General features: G+C 44.9%; 1 protein-coding gene across 5 annotated transcripts; it reads right to left on the reverse strand.

The window, feature by feature from the left end:
* Positions 1-1,626: 1,626 nt before the first annotated feature.
* Positions 1,627-19,099, reverse strand: CUNHXorf38 (chromosome unknown CXorf38 homolog). 5 transcript variants are annotated; one of them, XM_042683630.1, is made up of 7 exons: positions 18,860-19,099; positions 18,565-18,699; positions 15,512-15,631; positions 12,526-12,675; positions 11,564-11,728; positions 4,673-4,835; positions 1,627-2,051 (listed from the first exon to the last, which is right to left on the reverse strand). In XM_042683630.1, the coding sequence occupies exons 1-6, from the start codon at positions 19,070-19,072 to the stop codon at positions 4,674-4,676; spliced, it is 945 nt and encodes a 314-aa protein (XP_042539564.1). In that variant the 5' UTR covers positions 19,073-19,099; the 3' UTR covers positions 1,627-2,051; position 4,673. The 5 variants fall into 5 exon arrangements, with proteins under 5 accessions (XP_042539564.1, XP_042539561.1, XP_042539563.1 ...); XM_042683627.1 differs by having other exon boundaries at positions 11,549-11,728; XM_042683629.1 differs by having other exon boundaries at positions 1,627-2,095; positions 11,549-11,728.
* Between the last annotated feature and the right edge of the window lie 1,521 nt (positions 19,100-20,620).

Here is a 20,620-nt window from a genome sequence, read left to right on the forward strand (position 1 = left end):
TTCATAAGTACACAAAGAGTCAAATTCCTGCTTCAAACTCAAGGACCCCAATTCCTTTCAGACACAACAAAGCAAACAAGCTTAGGAAAAGAAAAAAAACTTTCCAGACCCGTTTTTATAAAATACACACTGACACTGTGCTATGCTTGGGTATACATTTCATTCTTCTATTTATTTTTGGTGATAGTGCTATGGATTTCAATCTCCTGAGTTGCTTGGATTACAGATGTAAGCCACTAGTGCCCGGCCTCCTCAGCTTTAATGTAATTAAATGCTACTAGTATACAGTTACCTTAGCAATACCTTTGGTTCATTATTAACAGTTAATAAATCTAGTAAGATGACAGCTCATATATCAGCATCTATATCATACAAATCCTTATATTTGCATCAATTTCATTGGCTGGCATATAGCTGACACTGATAAGTGCAAGTTGGGTAAAGAAAAACTACTTGTGCCGGGTGCTGGCTCATGCCTGTAATCCTAACTACCAGATAGGCTGAGGGCTAAGGATCATGGATCCTGAGGATCATGCCAGCCTGGGCAAGAAAGTCAGTGAGACTCTTATCTCTAATAAGCTACTCAGAAAAAGCTGGAAGTGGTGCTATGGCTCAAGTGGTAAAGTAACTAGCCTTGAATGCAAAGAGGCTCAGGGACAGTACGGAAGGAAAGAAGGAAGGAAGGAAGGAAGGAAGGAAGGAAGGAAGGAAGGAAGGAAGGAAGGAAGGAAGGAAGGAAGGAAGGAAGGAAGGAGGGAAGGAGGGAGGGAGGGAGGGAGGGAGGGAGGGAGAGAGGGCGGGAGGGAGGGAGGGAGGGAGGAGAGAAAGAGAAAGGGAGAGAGAGGAGAGAAAGGGAGAAAAAGAAAGAATGAGAGAAAGGAAGGAAGGAAGGGAGAGGGAGGGGGAGAGAAAGGGGAGGGAGGAGAGAAAGAAAGATTATTTGTGAGGCAGAGATAGGGGGATTGAGTTTTGAGGCCAATCAGAGTATAAAAAGTCTGTGAGACCCTTCTGGGTGCTGGTGGCTCACGCCTGTAATCCTACCTAATCAGGAGGCTGAGATCTGAAGGTCAAGGTTCAAAGTCAGCCTGGGCAAAAACTTCACATGAGACTTTTATCTCCAATTAACCCGCAAAAGACCAGCAGTGGAAGAGTGGCTCAAGTGGTCGAGTGCCAGCCTTGAGTGAAAAAGCCAAGTCAGAGCACAAGCCAAGTTCATGCCCTAGTATTGCCACACACACCAAAAAAGGTCGCAAGACTCCATCTCAGCCAATGGGCTGGGTGAGATGACACAATGGTTGAGCATAGTGGCATGTTCCCGTCATCTTCAGTGGCATAGGGAAGCACAAGTTAGGATCAAAGCCCAGGCTGGCCTGGACATAAAGTAAGCCCCTATGTTAAAGTAACCAACAGTCAAAGGGTCTGGAGGTGTGGCTCAAATAGCCGAGGGCTTGCTTAACAAGTGCAAGTTCAATTTCCACTATCAAAAATAGTCACAAGGGGCTGGGAAGGTGGCTCAGTGGTAGAGCACTTGCCTAACATGCAAGAAGCCCTGGGTTCAATTCCTTAGTACCACATAAACAAAAAAAGCCGGAAATGGTGCTGTGGCTCAAAGTGATAGTCTTGAACAAAAGAAGCTCACGGACAGTGCACAGGCCTTGAGTTCGAGTCCCAGGACTGGCAAAAAAAATAGTCACAAGCAGACTAAAGGAACACAACCAAATGGAAGACTAAACCACAAAGCTGTAGACCCATTTGCATCCGTCCTAGTTTCATAGAATTTTAAAAATACATTTTAATGTAAAAAATAGATGCCAGATACACCCCATCCCTCTTTCCAGACTGTCCAGAGTACATCCTTGATAGGCAGTTGAACAGGTGAAAGAGCACATCCATTTTTGCTCAGGCTTGGCATGGGGCATTTCCTCCAGGCAGAGTTCTGGGCACAGAATGTCCAAAGGCAAGCTGAGTCCATTTAGTGCCACTGGCCTTGGGAAGGAGATGGCGGAGAAGGTGGAAGTAAGGCTGGCTCCACATACCACCACAAAGAGTGTCTGCAAAGTTCAGGAACAAACAGGACAAACTGAGGAGTAGAAGACTTTGGGGTCAAAGGAGCTGAGGAAGTATGAAGGAATTTGTAAGTTTGCTTTATGTGTTTTGCATTTCCCCTAAGAGAGCTGCAATTTCCTAGTTTTTGGGGGTCAGTCATGGGACTTGAGCTCTTTTGGGTAAGGCTACCATTCTACACTCTGAGCCACACAGTGCCACTTCCAGTTTTTTAAGTAGTTACTTGGAGATAAGAGTTTGACAGACTTTTCTGCCAGGGCTGATTACAGATGTAAGCTACCAGCACCTGCCTAATTTCACAAATTTCATGAATGAAGGCCTAGGCTTTGTTCATAATAATGAATCAACCCCTTGACTAACAAATGAACCTTTAGTCAAACATTCACCTCAAGAGGGCCAGGCCTGCACTGGGAGAAAAGGGCACAAAACCAGCTGGGACAGTGGTGGAGTTTGCATCTTGTAAATGTGCTGGCACCCCGCTGCCTGCTGAGCAGTGCCACAGCAGCTGCTGTGGTGGCCTGAGCCCTCGCCCCGCCTGCGTCAAGTCTCTGCTCTCCAGCCCCCCACTAACCAGGCTAGCAGTCCCCTTGCTCTACTGCCTCAGGCTACTCAACTCTAGTAGTCACAGTTCTGTCCTAAGTGGAAAGGGCTAGAAAATGGCCTTCTAGTCAGATTTCCCTCTTGCTTTCTTTCCAAAGGAAGAGTTTCTTTTTGGATCCGGTCGTGGGCCTAAACTCTGGGCCTGGGCGCTGTCCCTCAGTTCTTCAGCTCAAGGCTAGGGCTCTACCACTTGAGCCACAGAGCCACTTCCGGCTTTTTTTTCTGCTTATGTGGTGCTGAGGAATCGAACCCAGGGCCTCATGCATGCAAGGCAAGCGCTGTACCACTGAGCCACCTTCCCAGCCCCCAAAGGAAGAGTTTCTATCTCAACATTTACATCCTAGCTCACCCTCAGGCATCCTCATAAGAATGACTTTCAGGCTGAGGTTATGGAGTACATGTGTGTGGGGGGGGGGCTCAGAGCACTCCATGGGAGCCCTTAGCACTGGCCTGACGCAAAGGCCTTCATCATGGTAAGCAGTTACAGTTCAGGGCCAGAAAAGACTCATCTTCGAAGTAGGAAAAAGTCCCTGGGTGGTAGCAAGGTGTGGTATGAGAATATTTAATACTTTCTGATTCATATACATATACAGCGTGTTTATGAATATGAAAAAAAAATCTCTGGAAAGCCAGAAGAATGTCAAGGACAATAAACACTCCTTTTTGCTTGGGCACAGTACTTTTTTTTTTTTCTTTCACATAGAAAAGGATACCTGAGCTGGAAGCCAGGGTGACCTTCACAGAACAGGTTTTTGCTGAAGGATAACCTAAAATGAAAGATGGCTGGGCACTAACGGCTCGTGCCTGTAATCCTAGCTACTCAGGAGGCTGAGATCTGAGGATTATGGCTTGAAGCCAGCCCAGCAGGAAAGTCTATGAGACTCTTATCTCCAATAAATTACAAAAAAAAAAAAATCCGGAAGTGACGCTGTGGCTCAAGTGGTAGACTGTTAGCCCTGAGCAAAAAGAAGCTCAGGTTCTGAGTTCAAGCCCCAGGACAAGAAGAAAGAAAAAGAAAGGAAGAAGGAAGGAAGGAAGGGAGGGAGGAAGGAAGGAAGGAAGAAAGAAAGAAAGAAAGAAAGAAAGAAAGAAAGAAAGAAAGAAAGAAAGAAAGAAAGAAAGAAAGAAAAAGAAAGAAAGAAAGAAAAGGGAGGAAGAGAGGGAGGGAGGGAGGGGGAGGAGGAAGGAAGGAAGGAAGGAAGGAAGAAAGAAAGGAGGGAAGGAGGGAGGGAGGGGGGAGGAAGGATGGAAGGAAGGAAGGAAGGAAGGAAAAGAAAGAAAGAAAGAAAGGGAAGGAAGGAAGGAAGGAAGGAAGGAAGGGAGGAAGGAAGGAAGGAAGGAAGGGGGCTGGGAAGGTGGCTCAGTGGTAGAGTGCTTGCCTTGCATTCATGAGGCTCTGGGTTCAATTCCTCAGCACCACATATGCAGATAAAGCCGGAAGTGGTGCTCTAGCTCAAGTGTAGAGTGTTAGCCTTGAGATGAATTGCTGAGGGACAGTGCCCAGGCCCAGAGTTCAGGCCCCATGACTGGCAAAACAAAAAAGAGAGAGGGGGGGGAGAGAAGGGGGAGGGAAGGAATGTACTCATTTTCTCTGAGAAAAGAACAAGTAAAATCCTGAAGATGGTTACTTGGGTTAACCAGTATTCCTTATGAAAACCACCCGAATGCTATTAATCCCACAGTAAGAGCTGGGCATAGCTGGCACTATTTGGTGGCAGAAATACTTCAGATTTTATATTTTTAAAGTTGATTCACCTAAGGCCAGACTAGTGGCTTCAGGTCCATCTAGCTAAGAAAGCTGGCAGAGTTGACGTTCAACGCCTTCACAAATGTAAGAGCCATTAATTAGAGAAAGAGCACAAAGCTCAGTGGCCTTCCTTTGAAATAATGAGGGCGTAGGGGAACCAGGTTAGACTGCTGTATTCAGTATGGCTTCACATAAGAGAACAGACATCAAAGAGGCAAGGCTATTGTGTCCTTATTTAAACATCCTATGCCTAAACCTCACCTCACGCCTTCCTTTCAGGTGTCTGGCTCTCAGCTTCCTTTGAATCTGGTTTTTGATGCTGTAGATAGAGGCTGTCTAGCTTCTCTATATCGTCTGTAAGACCCTTTCTAAGATCTTCATTGTTTCTCAGAAATTCCTTTACCATTTCCAGTTGAGTTGAGATCTGCAAGAGAAGATCATACGAAGCACAGCTTAGGATAATTTTTTTTTATAGCAGACTTATAATTCAAATGACAAACTTTAGCAGCTTCAAGACTAGCACGTGGGGCTGGGGAACAACCAAGTGGCAGAGGGCATGCTGAGCATGCGTGAAGCATTAGGTTTCATCCCCAGCATGTGCCTGCCCTCTGCAACCTGAAGACCTATTGCTGCCCCTTTCCATCAAGAAACCCTGGCTACTAGAATATGTATAGATAGCTGGGCCCTGGTGGGTCATGGCTGTAATTCTAGCTACTCAGGAGGCTGACATCTGTGGATCACAGTTTGAAGTCAGCCTTGGCAGGTAAGTCTGTGAGACTCATCTCCAATAAACATCTATATAAGAACAAAACAAAAAAGTCAATAAGCGGAGCTGTGGGTCAAGTGGTAGACCATTAGCCTTGAGCAAAAGAAGCACAGAGATAGCACCCAGGCCCTAAGTTCAAGACCTAGGATCAGCATGGGCACGTACACGCACATACACACAGAGAACCTGTCTACATAGAAAATCAGGAACAAAACACATTTTAAAAACAACACTACAACTGATGTGGTGTCGGCTTGTTTCCTTGTGTTTCTGCTGCATTTACATGAAAAGGCTTTGTCTAACACACTCATATCTGCAAGCATGTATGTGTATATGATATAGAATGATACCTTTTCCTTTTGAGTTTTTATGTGTATATTTAGTGGTTATATATACACACAAAATTCACAGTAATAAATGTAAAAGTATAAAATTCAAAATCTACACAGTAGATGCTAAAAAGTCAGTTATCTTCCAAACTCTTTTCCCTAGTTATCTAGGCACCTCTCCCTAGAGGTGACATAATGAACCACCTCTTCCTCAGACATCCCATGCATTTACATGGGAGTGTGTGTGCGGACTTCATTTTTTTTGCTCTCTCAGCTTGCTTGTTCAGCTGCTAGCACTATTCCTTAAGTTAGCTTGGTTTTGTGTATGTGGTTGTGTGTGTGCCCAAATTGTGGCTTGAACTCAGAGCCCGAGTACTGTCCCTTAGGTTTCTTTGCTTAAGGTTGGAGCTCTACCACTTGAGCCATAGTTCAAGTTAACTAGAGATAAAGGACTCTCATAGAAGCCGAGGGCCAGTGGCTCACGCCTGTAATCCTAGCTACTCAGGAGGCTGAGATCTGAGGATCACGGTTGTAAGCCCAATAAACCACTAGAAAACTGGAAGTGGCGCTGTGGCTCAAGTCTTAGAGCACTTGCCTTGATCTGAAGAGTACAGGGATAGCACCCAAGCCCAGAGTTTATGCCCTATGACCGACAAAAAAAAGGGAGGGGGGCTCTCATAGACTTTCTTGATGAGGCTGGCTTCAAACTAAGAACTTAGACCTCAGCTTCCCAAGTAGCAGAGATTACAGTGTAAGCCACTGGCACTTGGCAGCCCAGATTTTTGCTGGTCATTTTGGAGATGGAGCTTTGTGGACTTTTCTGCCTTAAATTGTATTTTTACCAGTCTCCATATCCCAAGTAACTGGGATTATAGGCATGAAACACTCCGCCCAGCCAATCTCATTGTTTTGTGTCTTTTTATTTTTTTATTTTTTGGGTCCAGTCGTGGGGCCTGAACTCTGGGCCTGGGCGCTGTCCCTCAGCTCTTCAGCTCAAGACTAGTGCTCTACCACTTGAGCCATAGCGCCACTTCCGGCTTTTTTCTTATGTGGTGTTGGGGAATCAAACCCAGGGCCTCAGGCATGCAAGGCAAGCGCTCTACTACTGAGCCACCTTCCCAGCCCTGTTTTGTGTCTTTTTAAAAATTAGTATAAATTAATTGCACAAAGGGGTTTCGTTGTGATATTTATATACTTGCACATGTGTATGTATGTCAGCCTCGTTCTTTTTAGTAGTTTGAATAGTACTCCAACTATGGATGAGTCATATTCTTATGTATTTTGAACCTGCTCAGAAAAGTAATGCTGCAATAATTAACTGATATATGTGTTATTTTGCATAAGTGACATGTCAGCTTATAGGATCCAAGTCACATTGAGGTTTCTACTTTACTTTGCATAGATTTTGGTCAAAACTACCATGTGTAGAGGTTGTACCAATTTAAATTCCTCTGAGCAACCTACTTCTTTTTTTTGGTCAGTAGTGGGGCTTGAACTCTGGGCCTGGGCGCTGTCCCTCAGTTCTTCAGCTCAAGGCGAGCGCTCTACCACTTGAGCTACAGCGCCACTTCCGGTTTTCTGGTGGTTTATTGGAGATGGGAGTCTCATGGTCTCTCCTGCCTGGGCTGGCTTTGAACCGCGATCCTCAGATCTCAGCCTCCTGAGTAGCTAGGATTACAGGCGTGAAGCCACCAGCGCCCGGCTGAGCAACCTACTTCTAAAAACTACAGCTAGTACAAGAAGGTACTCATGTCTGGGGCAATTCTTTTAGCTTCAGAGCAATACAAAATCAAATGGAAGCTTTAAAAAAATTTCCGGGGGGCTGAGAAGGTGGCTCAGTGGCAGAGTGCTTGTCTTGCATGCATGAGGCCCTTGGGTTCAATCACATAAGCAGCACATAAGCAGAAAAGGCAGAAGTGGCACTGTGGCTCAAGTGGTAGGGTGCTAGCCTTGAGCTGAAGAGCTGAGGGACAGTGCCCAGACCCAGAGTTCAGCCCCCATGACCAACAAAACAAACAAACAAACAAATAAAATAAATAAAATTTACTGGGACTGGGGCTGTGGCACAGTACTGGGGAGCAGTTTAGCATGCACAAGGTCCTGATTTGATCCTTACACCACATAGTAAACTATAAATGATTAAGAATGGAGAAGGCGGGGCTGGGAAGGTGGCTCAGTGGTAGAGTGCTTGCCTTGCATGCATGAGGCCCTGGGTTCGATTCCTCAGCACCACATAAGCAAAAAGAAAAAAGCCGGAAGTGGCGCTGTGGCTCAAGTGGTAGAGCGCTAGCCTTGAGCTGAAATGCTAAGGGACAGCACCCAGGCCCAGAGTTCAGGCCCCACGACTGGACCCAAAAAAAAAAAAAAAAAAAAAAAAAAGAATGGAGAAGGCCAGGATATGATAAATTATACAGGTATTCACACACAGTGAGACCAAAGGAGGATACTCTTAGGAGAGGATCACAAAGACACAATGCTTACATATATCTGATTATACAAAATAATATTTATTGAAATGAACTCTAGGAAATGGACACAAGAGCTTTTTTTCTTTTTGCTACTTTTGTTTTCTTTTCAAAATTTTAGTCTTGCTTGTTCATTTAAATGTCTTTGGGAGTGTAAGGGAAGGAAGAGAAATGGAAGGACAAAGGGTGAACAAAAGCAGCAGTGGTACTCACTGGACACTATGTTGAAAATGAACTATACAATTTGTGGGTGGGAATGGGAGGGAAAAACTGGGAGAGAATGAGGGAAGGGGTGACACTCTCCAAAAAGAAATGACTCTACCTGACTTATATAACTCTAACCTCTCTGTACGTCACCTTTATAACAACAATAAAAAATAGAAATAAAAAATAAACCAGCAGCATTTGTCCTCTTTCTTAAAAGCAACTGAAACAATGGTACGTTTTGCAATTGACAGTCTTTTACATTCACTGAAATGTGGCCTTATTGAGTCCTCTGACTTTGAAGACTAACTCCAAAGAACCTAGATAATCTATGGTACTTACCTCCCAGAATATATCATGTCCCAAACATGTGGAAAGTCAGCCTTCAACTTATTTGAGATAACACGCTAATCAATCCCAATACATATTATTTTAGTACCAGTACTGGTACTTGAACTTAGGGCCTCGTGTTCTCACTCAGCTTCTTTTCATTCATGGCTGTTATTCTATCACTTGAGTAACTCCTCTAGTCTAGCATTTTGATGGTTAATTGGAATTTGCAGGCTTTTCTGCCCAGCTGTCTTGAAGTCCCAATTCTCCAGGTTTTAGTCTCCTGAGTAGCTAGGACTACAGGTGTGAGCTACTGGTGACAGGCTCTAACATACATTCTGATTAACTGCAATAAGAGGAGAAATACTGTGGTCTGCTGAAGAAAAAGCATGAAAAGCGGGAATTTATCAACTCTAGACAGATTCTGTGATCTGAAGGACAGTCATTTAACCCCTTTGTCTTCCTTGTAAACCAGATCCTGAGGGTTGGAAATGTAGTTGCCAGAGCCTCAGAGAGTCTAGATCTATAGCACAGCACAGGCAAAGCCACAGGACCAGAACAAGGAGACTGAGCCAACTGAACACCCCAGTGCCAGTTTCTTGGGGCTCTGGTTTCACCTGTATAGCAGGGGAGATGTTCAGATGATTGTAAGACTCCCTTCCAGCTCTCAAAGGAGACACTTCTGGCTTAGGTTGGTTGCTGTATGTATTTTGCTCCTTATCACAGAGAGAAGTGAAACTCACTTGAGAGAGAAAAGCAAGCAGTTAATGACATGGGGGAACTTAGTCTTGTTCCTCACTTGTCTTCCCTTTCTCTACCATGCTTCTAAAAGAAGTAGGAGGAAGGAAGGGTCTAATGATATTTTAAAACAAAGTACATACAACATGTAGACTTAGAAAAGAGATGATTTAATATGCTAAGGTCATTATTTAAATTTTTAAAAAAACGAACAGTAGAAGCTGGGCATTGGTAGTTCATGCCTGTAATCATAACTACTCAAGAGGCTGAGATCTAAGGATCATGGTTTGAAGCTAGCCTGGACAAGAAAGTCTGTGAGACTCCTATCTCCAATTAACTACCAAAATAAAGCTGAAAGTGGAGCTATGGTTTAGTGGCAGAGCACTAGTATCGAGCAAAAAAGCTCAGTGGCAGTTACCCAGGCCCTGAGTTCAAACCCCAGGACCAACACATAATGAAACAAAAAAACAACAAAAAACTGGGTAGGTGCCAGGTGCTGGTGGCTCAGCCTGTAGTCCTAGCTACTCAGGAGGCTGAGATCTGAGGATCCCAGTTCAAAGCCAGCCTGGGCAGAAAAGTCCGTGAAACTCTTTTTTTTTTTTTTGAGTCCGGTCATGGGGCCTGAACTCTGGGCCTGGGCGCTGTCCCTCAGCTCTTCAGCTCAAGACTAGCGCTCTACCACTTGAGCCACAGCACCTCTTCCGGGTTTTTTCTTTTTGCTTATGTGGTGCTGAGGAATCGAACCCAGGGCCTCGAGCATGCAAGGCAAGCGCTCTACCACTGAGCCACCTTTCCAGCCCTCCGTGAAACTCTTATCCCCAATAAACCACCAGAAAACTGGAAATGGCACTGTGGCTAAAGAGGTAGAGCGCTTGCCTTGAGCTCAAGAGCCAAGGGACAGCACCCATGCCCAGAGTTCAAGCCCCACGACCAACAAAAAAACAAAAACAAAACAAATTGGGTAGGCATACCCAAACACATGAAGACAGAAGCATCAGATTAAAGTCAAAATGGTTAATATTAGGCTTATTTACCAGGAAGGAGTGGGATGTAATGAATAAAACATACACTTTGTATTAAATACTCTGTGTTAAACAAGGAAATAGGCAAATCTATTTGCTTTAGACAAGCAGATGGTAAAGGATAAGTCCTGGATTTCCTGGTGACTGAAAATTCTAACTCAGCCAGCTCTGGAATCTAAGTCTTACTAAAACAGAATTCTACAACTGTCCATTTCTTTTTTTCTTTTTTTGTTTTTTGTGCTGGTCTTAGGGCTTGAACTCAGGGCCTGGCTGCTATTCCTGAGTTTTGTGCTTAAAGCTAGTGCTCTACCACTTAACCACAGCTCCATTTCTGGAGCTAAATGGAGTTCACTGAAGATAAAAGAATCTCCTGAGTAGCCAGGATTACATGCATGAGTAACAGGCGCCTGGCAACTGTCAGTTTAATGCCTTGCTTGTAATAAAGAGGACTTAAGCCTTCACTATGCCTTTTCAGGTCTGAGACGATTACTAGCTTGCAGGTCCTAAGAGAGAAACCTTAATGATCTTCTAGTCCCTCTCTCCTCCTTCCAGTCTCATGCCATATCCAAGTTTTGTATCAGGCCACTAAGATCCATCAGGCTCTACAAAGTCTCTAGAATCTGGCTCTGCCTCCATAGCCCACCTTCCCTTACACAACCACAAGAGCCTTCCAGTTCTTTGTCCCTTGGCTATTCATCTAACTCCCAATTGTGACAAAAGTTTACTTCCTAAAAGCTACATGTGATGTGATGGATCTTTCTTGCTTAAGAACATATGAGTCCCTCCTGCTTTTAGGAATAAGCTTTCGGTGTGGTGCAGAAAATCTTCCTACTTGACCATATGTCCTGAACTCACCTGGTTATTGTCCAGGGCAACACTGGTCTTCATACTATTCCAAGGGTTGTTCCCTCTGCCAAAAGTGCCCTTTTCCCCTGCTAATTTGCCGAACCCTTACTGAATATGAGTTTCAGCTCATATTCTCCTTTTTTTTTTATTCAGCCCTTCTTTTTTTTTTTTTTTTTGGCAATTCCTCTGAGATACCCAGGATCCTCCTCCTTGTTCAGAATCTTGTAATAGTCGTTACCTCATTATTCTACTTTACACACACTTTAGACCCTCAAGGGCTAAAGTGAAAATGTCTGTCACAATATCCACCTGTGTCAAAAGCATATTCACTTTTGGAAACAACTTCACTTTTAGATCAGAAACCTAATTGGCTCTGGGTCTAAACTGGCTCCTCCTCCTCCTCCTGGTACCTTTCTTTCCGCAATCCATACCCTTACCTCTGTGGGCCATACCTCTTGTTCTTCTGCTTGAAGACGCATCTCTTGCAGTTTTTCCTTTAGTAATTCCATTTCGATTTCATTGATTTGGCTCACACTCAGGTAACTTCCTAGTTCACATTCACACCCGTCTCGCTGGTCTTCCTCAGGAACGTAAACAGCCCAATCTGAGGTCAACAGCTATGGGAGGATCAGAGATACATGTACGGATATATTCATTCTTTAAATGTATTATTATTTTTATTGCTGAGGGTGGCACAGAAGACCTTGCACATGCTGGGCAAGTGCTCTACCACTGAGCTACATCCTCAGCCCACTGAACTGCCTTCAAAGTCAAGACATTCCAGTTGATTACTCATCGCATTGTTAAACTAAACACTATCAACTGGATCTATGTTAGCCATTACTACAGAAAAGCTCATTAGCTCAGCAGAATTCCAGACCTCCTATGGCATTCTTTCCCTTGCTTACGTTCTAAACTTTGGTGTAGACTTGGGGAATGTGGCTCAGTGGAATATCATGTGCCTAGCATGTGTAAAGCCCTGGGTTTCATCCCCAGCACCACAAGATAATAATACAGTCTTTCATGTGGCTCAGTGGTAGAGTGGTTGCCTAGACTGGGTTCTAGACATGGGTTCCATCTCAATAATGTGACATAAATAATAATTTAGTTTAAGCTGGGTGCTGGTGACTCACACCTGTAATCCTAGTTACTTAGAAGGCTGAGATTTGAGGATCACGGTTTGAAGCCAGTCGGAGCAGAAAAGTCCTTGTGAGACTCTTATCTCCAATTAACCACTCAAAAACTAGAAGTGGCACTGTGGCCCAAGTGGTAGAGAGATAGCTTTGATGACAAAGAATTCAAGCCCCATAACTGAACTTTTAAGTTTAAATCTAGTATCACATTTTAAACCATTGACTGCTTGTTTATGAGCCCTAGTTCTGAATGCCAGGACTGTTAAATATGATTTTTTCACCTGTTCTATTCTGGAGTATACTGCCACAATCTCCGGGATAGTCTTAAATTCACTCAGAAAATTTTGAATCTTCAGCTGAAAATCTGTAAGCCACATAGATGACACTTTCATCTCTGAAGAGTGCATGATCTCATTACGACATTTAATCACCTATAGAAAGACAAAAAGATAAAGCCTTCAAAATGGAGATCTTGCGACTTCAAAGAAAAACCACAAAGCCAGGCTCTGGCTGATCCTAACTACTCAGGAGGCTGTGATCTGAGGATCACAGTTCAAAATCAGCCTGGGCAGGAAAGTCTATGAGACTCTTATCTCAAATTAAACACCAAAGAAACTGGAAGTGGGGCTTTGGCTCAAAGTGATAGAGCGCTTGCCTTGAGCAAAAAAGCTGAGGAACCACTGTCCCTGAGTTCAATCCCAATGACAAACAACACAAAAGGAAAAATATAGAAGGGCTTTGGTAAATATAAAGCCGCCAAGCATGGTCTCCAGGTGAGAAGGGCTGCCCTTTTCTTGAGTCCACTGTATAATCTGGCATAGAGAACAGTACAGCTTGTAGAATCCAGCCCCCAAGTCACACTTCTATTTCATTTCATCCTGTCCACAAAAGTAAAGTCCTCCCTGGGTCACAAACCAAAATGCTTTCAAGAGAAATTTGACACTGGCCACATGCAACAGCCTGGACAAAAGAAGAGATAGAACAGAGACAACTGGAGACTCTCTCTGTTAAAGGGGCAGCTTTTTATGGGAGCTAGGTGAGTCTAGAGTGTTCTGCTATGTGTTACAGAGCCTTCAGCTTTCTCAAGAAAAGTTAGAAATTCCGATTTTTATGACAATTAAAAAAAAAAAAGAAACACCAGGCAGTACAAATAAAACATGACTGTAAGTCCGATTTTGTCCATAGAATAAAGTACCATAAAGGCTTTGAAGGTATGTTTAATCCAGTGCCATATGAATAAGAAATTAACCAGGGTAGGAAATGTCAATAAATCAGCTGGATGTTGTGGCACCCACCTGTAATCCTAGCACTTGACAAGCTGAGGCAAGAGAATTACGAGTTTTACACCAGCCTGGGCAACATTTTTTGTTTGTTTCAAAAAAAAACATTAAAAAGAAAGAAAACAAACTCAAAATAAGTTTACAACTACCCTTTATCCTTGAAATGTTATATCTGGTTAGATATTTTACATTCCCCCAAATCTCTTAACTTAAAACAGCCTGCCAAAGATGACATATTTTGGCTCCGGATATACTATCTATAGACTGAAGTAGACAAAGTGAAAAAAAATTATTTACTGTGTGTGTGTGTGCACATGCACATGTGGCTTCTGCCAGTTCTGGAGCTTTGAACTCAAGGCCTGAGCATTGTCCCTGAGCTTTTTTTGCTCAAGGCTAGGACTCTACCACTTGAGCCATGGTTCCACTAGTCCTTTTTGGTGGTTAATTAGAGATAAGAGTCTTGTGGATTTTACTGGCTTCAAATTGTGATCCTTAAATCTCAGCCTTCTGGCTAGATTCCAATGACTCACACCTGTAATCCTAGCTAATCAGGAGGCTGAGATCTGAGGATCACAGTTCAAAACTAGCCCAGAGCTGGGCGCTGGTGGCTCACGCCTGTAATCCTAGCTACTCAGGAGGCTGAGATCTGAGGATCGCGGTTCAAAGCCAGCCCGGGCAGGAGAGACCGTGAGACTCCTATCTCCAATAAACCACCAGAAAACCGGAAGTGGCGCTGTAGCTCAAGTGGTAGAGCGCTCGCCTTGAGCTGAAGAGCTAAGGGACAGCGCCCAGGCCCAGAGTTCAAGCCCCACGACCGACAAAAAAAAAAAAAAAAAAACTAGCCCAGAGACTCTTATCCTCAACTAACCACCAAAAAATCAGAAGTGGCGCTGCGGCTCAAGTGGTAGAGCGCTTGCCTTATGCTAAAGAGCTCAAGGACAGCGTCCAGGCCCCATGACCAAGAAAAAAAATCTCATCCTCCTGAGTAGCTAGGATAACAGGCATGAGTCACTGGTGCCTGGCAAAAATATAATTTTTTAAAAAAATAAATATTTATAAACAAATAACATGGAGTTCCAAGAAATCAAATCAAAGAAGTTTCCTGGTATGGAAAACAGTGACAAAAAAAATCAACTTTTGCTTATGTTTTATGAAAAATAGTGCTAAAGCACAACTCACATAGTCTTCCACATTCAAAGGGAAAGCACTGTTATACGTCTGTCTCTGTGAGGTCACAAAAGATCTTCAATCTTTCCACCTGCTGTCATGCTGGCAAAATATGTCATTTTCTCTACATATTATAAATAATCCAAGGATTCTATAGGTGCTTTTTAGTGCTTCTCAGAGTAATAAATGTGGTAAATTTTCCTATGGTGAACTAGTGAAAAATCTCACTCTCCCAGAGGCAAGCTGAGAAGCATAGTGATCTATTCTGACAGTGTTCTGCATTCCTGCCCATATTTTCTTCAGTTCTACATCATTTGGTCTTGTAACTTTGTAGCCAATGAAATTCTGAAGGGCAGGACTCAAACGCTGGCACACACACAACAGACAGAATGATGCTCTGGCTGTCTGGTTATTAGTAGTACTGGGGATGGAACCCAGGGCCTTTTAATACAGAAAATTACTTTGTTTCTGTTTGTGGAAGAACCAACAAGTGGGCTACTAACAAGTTGCCAGGAAACCTGCATTATGAAGCGTAGGTTCTTCCTTAGTTCTTGGCTGAGTTCATACTGTGTTTCTTGGGCATCACAGCAGGTGCACACAATATGAGCCCCATGAGCCTGCTTAATAATGCCAACTTTGGCCTGAGATCTCTCTCTCTGACTCTGTCTCTGTCTCTTTCTCTCTCTGCATACCACCATTCCGGGGGGAAACTGTGCTAGGCCTGCAGGGCTGGCTTAACTCACAGGGTATCTCACCACTGGCCCTCCTTGTAACCAACCTAACTGACTCAGTGCATGGCTTTCCATCTGACAGCTCTTACCTCTGTGACTTTCTTCCGATCAACCACAAAGTGATCGCAGGAATTGATGAGACTCAAAAGAGCAACAGCATCACACTCCTCAGGTCCTCGTTTGTCTGCCAGTCCTCGGGGCATGAAGGCCTATAGAAAGGGAGGCATGAGGGGCACCTCATTCTCCTCCAACTCTAGGAGCTGGAGAGACAGTGACTCATCCATTCCCCAAAGTATGATGGAAAGTCACTTACCCACCAAAGGCTACATGGTAGAGTAGCATGTGTTCAAAATGTAAGTGGGGAAAATAGAGTCATGGTTAAGCTTTGTCCAAGAGCTATTAGATACAGCCACTGTAACTTTTCTTATCCTGTCTTAGGGGCGTAAAAGTTATCTTATTTGTTCCTGACTGAAATCTCAGGAGCCAAATTATTAAAGGAAGACTTGCAAATTACTAATCCTCAGACGTATTAATGTCAATAAATGAGGGATGACTGCCATCATCTATCTCAAAGGATGCAGTGAGAATGAACTAAGGTATTGGCAGGTAGAGCACTAGCAGTAACTGGCACATGGTAATGAAGGGACCAGCTGGGTGCCAGTGGCTCATACTTATAATACTGGCTACTCAAGAGGTTGGGATCTAGAGGACTGCTGATTGAAGCCAACCTGGGCAGTAAAGTCCTAGAGACTCTATCCAAAACAAAACAAAAGCAAACAGCAAACAGCAAAAACAGGCAGGGCTGGAGGTATGGCTCAAGTGGTAGAGCAACAGTCAAGCAAGTTCAAAGTGCTGAACTGTAACTCTAGCATCATTAAACACACACATATAATGGCAATCATCATGTTGGCAGTGCAAAGTGAGTAGGACCTACACAAGTATTACAAAGGGAATCCTAGGATCTGCGATGCCAGAGACACCAGAAGGCTTCATTTCATAAATGAAATGAAATCTGTACCAAGATTTTATGACAAGGACTACAACAATGATGTGGTATAGCAAAGCTTGGTGCTCTTCCACCTGATCCACGCTTTCAACCCTCATTTCTCTTGAGTATTTGTCAGTCATATGGTAACTGTTTAATCTTTTTTTTTTAATTAAATAAGGGCTGGGAAGGTGGCTTAGTGGTAGAGCGCTGGCCTTGCATGCATGAAGTCCTGGGTTTGATTCCTCAGTACCACATAAACAGAAAAAGTCAGAAGTGGTGCTGTGGCTCACATGGTAGAGTGCTAGCCTTGAGCAAAAAGCAGTTCAGGGACAGTGCCTAAGCCCTGAGTTCAAGCCTCGGGACTGGTTAAAAAAATTATATAAACTGAAATAATAGTAAAGTTATTTGAGTAGTGATGGGAATAGCTGGGAAGAATATGGACAGCTGAAGACTCAAGAGTCCTTGGACAACTAGAAGAGAATAACACCAGCACACATGTGGAGGGGACAGGGCAAGTAAAGGAAGAAGATGGTGCATATGAAAAGTGAGCTAGTACATTTGACAAAAACATGAGGATGTTTGTATTTGGGGGTAAGAGTAGGGGGAACAGGAGGAAGGGCTTGGTGAGGATAGCGTCAGGAACAGTTGGCTTCAGGAACCTGAAGGCAGAGGCAGGGTTGTAGATCAAGAATGAAAGTGCACCCAGTCAGTCAGCTTCCTCAGCAGAAGCAGAGGATGGTGTCTTTAAGGTTGGTGGTCATAGGCCAGGCAAGTTCAAAGAAAGGAGAGAAGAATGTAAGATAGCTGTACCTTTGCAGCTAATTGCTAATGGATGGTAGAAATTCAGCCAGCTGAAATGTGAAAGGCAAGCAGGAAGGCAGGGGTTGCTGGGTATTGAGAAGCAGCGGAAGCATCACAGAGGTGACAGTAAATGGACAATGGGTCAAGGAGAGGAGTGTCTGAATAAGTGTGGCAAAGTCAAGCAGGGATGTCGGACACCAACTACCTGTGTCAACAAGGCTGGAGTGTGAATATGCAAGGGGGAGGTGAGAGGATCAAGGATGCTAGAATAGGAAGTTCAAGAAAGACGAGGATAGGATTGAAAGGACAATGTAAACCTGGTTTGGGACTAACTTTACATGTGACCAGCAACAAGAGGAGGAAAGACTGGCAGAATCAGGTAGCATGGGTTGTTAAGAGGACTGGGAGAAGCAAGGGAGACCAAATAAGAGAAGCCATAGTCAATGAGGAACGAACACAAGTGGGGAGGAGGGTATAATTGAGGTCAGTGAGTCTGGGAACTATAGACAGTCCAATTCTCTCATTTTCCAGGTTAGGAAAGAGGAGCTGGCTTGTTACACCAGCAGCTGAACTGATTTGCTTTAGGAAGTCACTTTTGGCTGCCATCTCCACGCACTACTGGGCTTCTGACAAACATCAAAAAGTCCAGAGACTGGGAATGTGGCTTAGTGGTAGAGTGTGTGCCTAATATTCATGAAGCCTTGGGTTTGATTCCTAAGTGCCACATAAACAGAAAAAGCCAGAAGTGGTGCTGTAGTTCAAGTGGTAGCATACCTAGCGTTCATCACAGAGGGGCTCAGGGACAGCTCCCAGGCCCTAAGTTCAAGCCCCCAGGAATGGCAAAAAAAAGAAAATTCCTAAATCAGCCTAGGTGTATATCAACCACCTGGTCAAGATGTGAGGACAGGCCTAATTAATAAGTTTTTATCTAGCTGCTTACCTCATTTACACCTTCCAATGTTTTATTCCGTAGCCGGGGGGGGGGGGGGGGGGGGGGGGGGAGGAGGGCAGGAGGTTATTTAGGGTCCTTTCTATTTTATCTAAACTTCCCTTAACTTGCTCTGCCATCTTCATGGTAGCTGTATTGTCCAAATGAGCCATTCAGTAAAGCCTTTTCTCCAACACTCCTTCCCCTGGTTCCTTGCCTGTGCTCACGATGTCCGGGTCTGCATCTTCCCTAAAGCTCAGCTAGCACGGGCAGCGCAGACTGGTAGAAGAAACTTTCTACCTCACTGAACTGTGTCGGGTGCACTAAATGCTATGTAACCAACCAATCAACTTGCATTATGGCTCTAGAAGGCGCAGAGACCCACCCACCAGTTGCCCCCTCACATCCCAGTCGCAGCCCCTTACCTTGGCTACTTCCCAAGCGTCGAGGGGCCATAGGCCCGGACGGCAGTTTCCCCAGTACACGTCTCCATTTCTGTGAACATGATGTCTCAGAATCTCCTGTTTCCACTCGGCACACACCTGACACTGAGGCTGAAACTACAGAGGGCGGTGGTGAGGAGGGGCACAGGAAGAGGCGGCGGCTCCTGGATCGCAGTCTGCCCCGCCTCAGGGAGGGAAGGGAACGCTGCACCTCCGGAACTGGGACAGGGAAGGGGAATGGGGGGTTGGAGTCGTGGTCAAGGCCCCGAGTGCTCACCTGGCGAGCGCGGGGGTGGCACCGTGAGCCGCCGCTGCAAGTGGAACGTCCCAGGCCGGAGGCTGTGGCGAGTAGGTCGCGATGAAAGGAGAGCATCTCGCGACCGACGAAGCCCTGCAGGCAGCTGCGCAGCAGCAGCAGGCAGTGTCCTGCCTTCACCCAGTTCTTGTACTCCGTGCAGTTAAGACGCGCGGATAGCTCCGACAGCACCATGTTTCACCCAGAGCCCCAGGGGATGTGGGGGCGGGGAGGCTAGTGGGTTGAGGGCAACAGTGCGCATGCGCTAGCTCCTAGGCAGTGTCTAAGGCGCAGGCGCGATCCCACCAGGGACCGCCCCCACGAGCTGTGGCCGTGGAGCTCGCGTCATTGGTCTCAGGGGCGGGGACTTTCCGTTTTCCTGGAAGGGCCAACTCCACCCCTTAAGTGAGCCGCTGACGTTTGCCCTGGCAAACACTAACACCCCATCAAAATCCCTGGTTGCCTTGCCACCTCTAGTTGAAACTCACAGGCTATCTTCTCCCCCTACTGAATCCTTCCAGGCCCCTCCCCTGATGTGCAGCTCCTGTGGTCACTCCTTTATTGTAGAGATGTAAAGTGCTCAGGGGATCTTTCTTGAATTCTTTGTATTCCTTGCATTATGCAATTCTATTAAATTAGCTCTTTCGTAGGCCCACAGACTAACTCAACCACTGGCTGCCCACACTGCACACCTACTGTGCTCCACCTGTGTGCCAGGCTGACACAAAGCTCCACGACTAGGCTACCTGGCAGGAACGAACAGGATACCATATTGATCGGATTCTGAAGGGTAGCACAGCCCCAAGCATCCTGAAGCATTGGCAAAGGCCAATGATTACTTAAAAGACTTTTCAGTCTGATTTAAGTTCCAAGTAAGTGCCACAGAGGTCAGAAATCATTATCCTGTCAATTTCAACTGACCAATCATGTTTTGGTTTCTTTCTTTCCTTTTTTTGCTGTTGGTCCTGGGACTCAAATTCAGGGCTTGGGCACTGTCCCCGACACTTTTTTGCTCAAGGTTAGTGCCCTAGCACTTGAGCCACAGGTCCACTTACAGCTTTCTCTGATATTATTGGTGAGAAGAGTGTTAGGGACCTTCCTGCCCTGGCTGGCTTCAAACTTGTGATCATCAGATCTTAGCTCAGATCTTAGCCTCTGGACTAGCTAGGATTACAGGCGTGAGCCACTGACTCTCAGCTATGTTTTGGTTTCTTTCTTTCCTTTTCCTTCTTTTCTATTCTTTTTCTTTTCTTTTTTTCTTTTGTCAGTCCTGGGACTTGTCAGGGGCTGGGTGCTGTCCCTGCGCCTCTTTGTGCTCAAGGCTAGCGCTCTACTAATTGAGCCACAGAGCCACTTCTGGCTTTTTTAAGTAGTTTATTGGAGATAAATCTCACAGGGACTTTTCTGCCTGGGGTGGCTTCGAACCTTGATCTTCAGATCTTAGCCTCCTTAGATCTTGGCCTCCTGAGTAGCCAGGATAACAGGCGTGAGCCACCAGCGCCCAGCTTGTTTTTTGTTTCTTTTAGTGCATTTCTTGAGCTTGGTAAATGTGTCAAAATTGTATGTATTCAAGTTTCCCCTTACTGCCAGGCTCCTATGTAGAGGCATAGGGTTTAGGAGCACTAGCTCTGGACCCAAATAGCCTCTTCTTAGTGGTTTGCCCTTTAGGGATAATTTCATCACAAGAAAATTACTTCATTTTTTGTGGTCTCTTTATCATCTGTAAAAGGAGGATACTGACAC

The sequence above is a fragment of the Dipodomys spectabilis genome, unplaced genomic scaffold, assembly GCF_019054845.1.
Source record: "Dipodomys spectabilis isolate Male_0828 unplaced genomic scaffold, ASM1905484v1 ptg000082l, whole genome shotgun sequence".
NCBI classification, from domain to species: Eukaryota; Metazoa; Chordata; class Mammalia; order Rodentia; family Heteromyidae; genus Dipodomys; species Dipodomys spectabilis.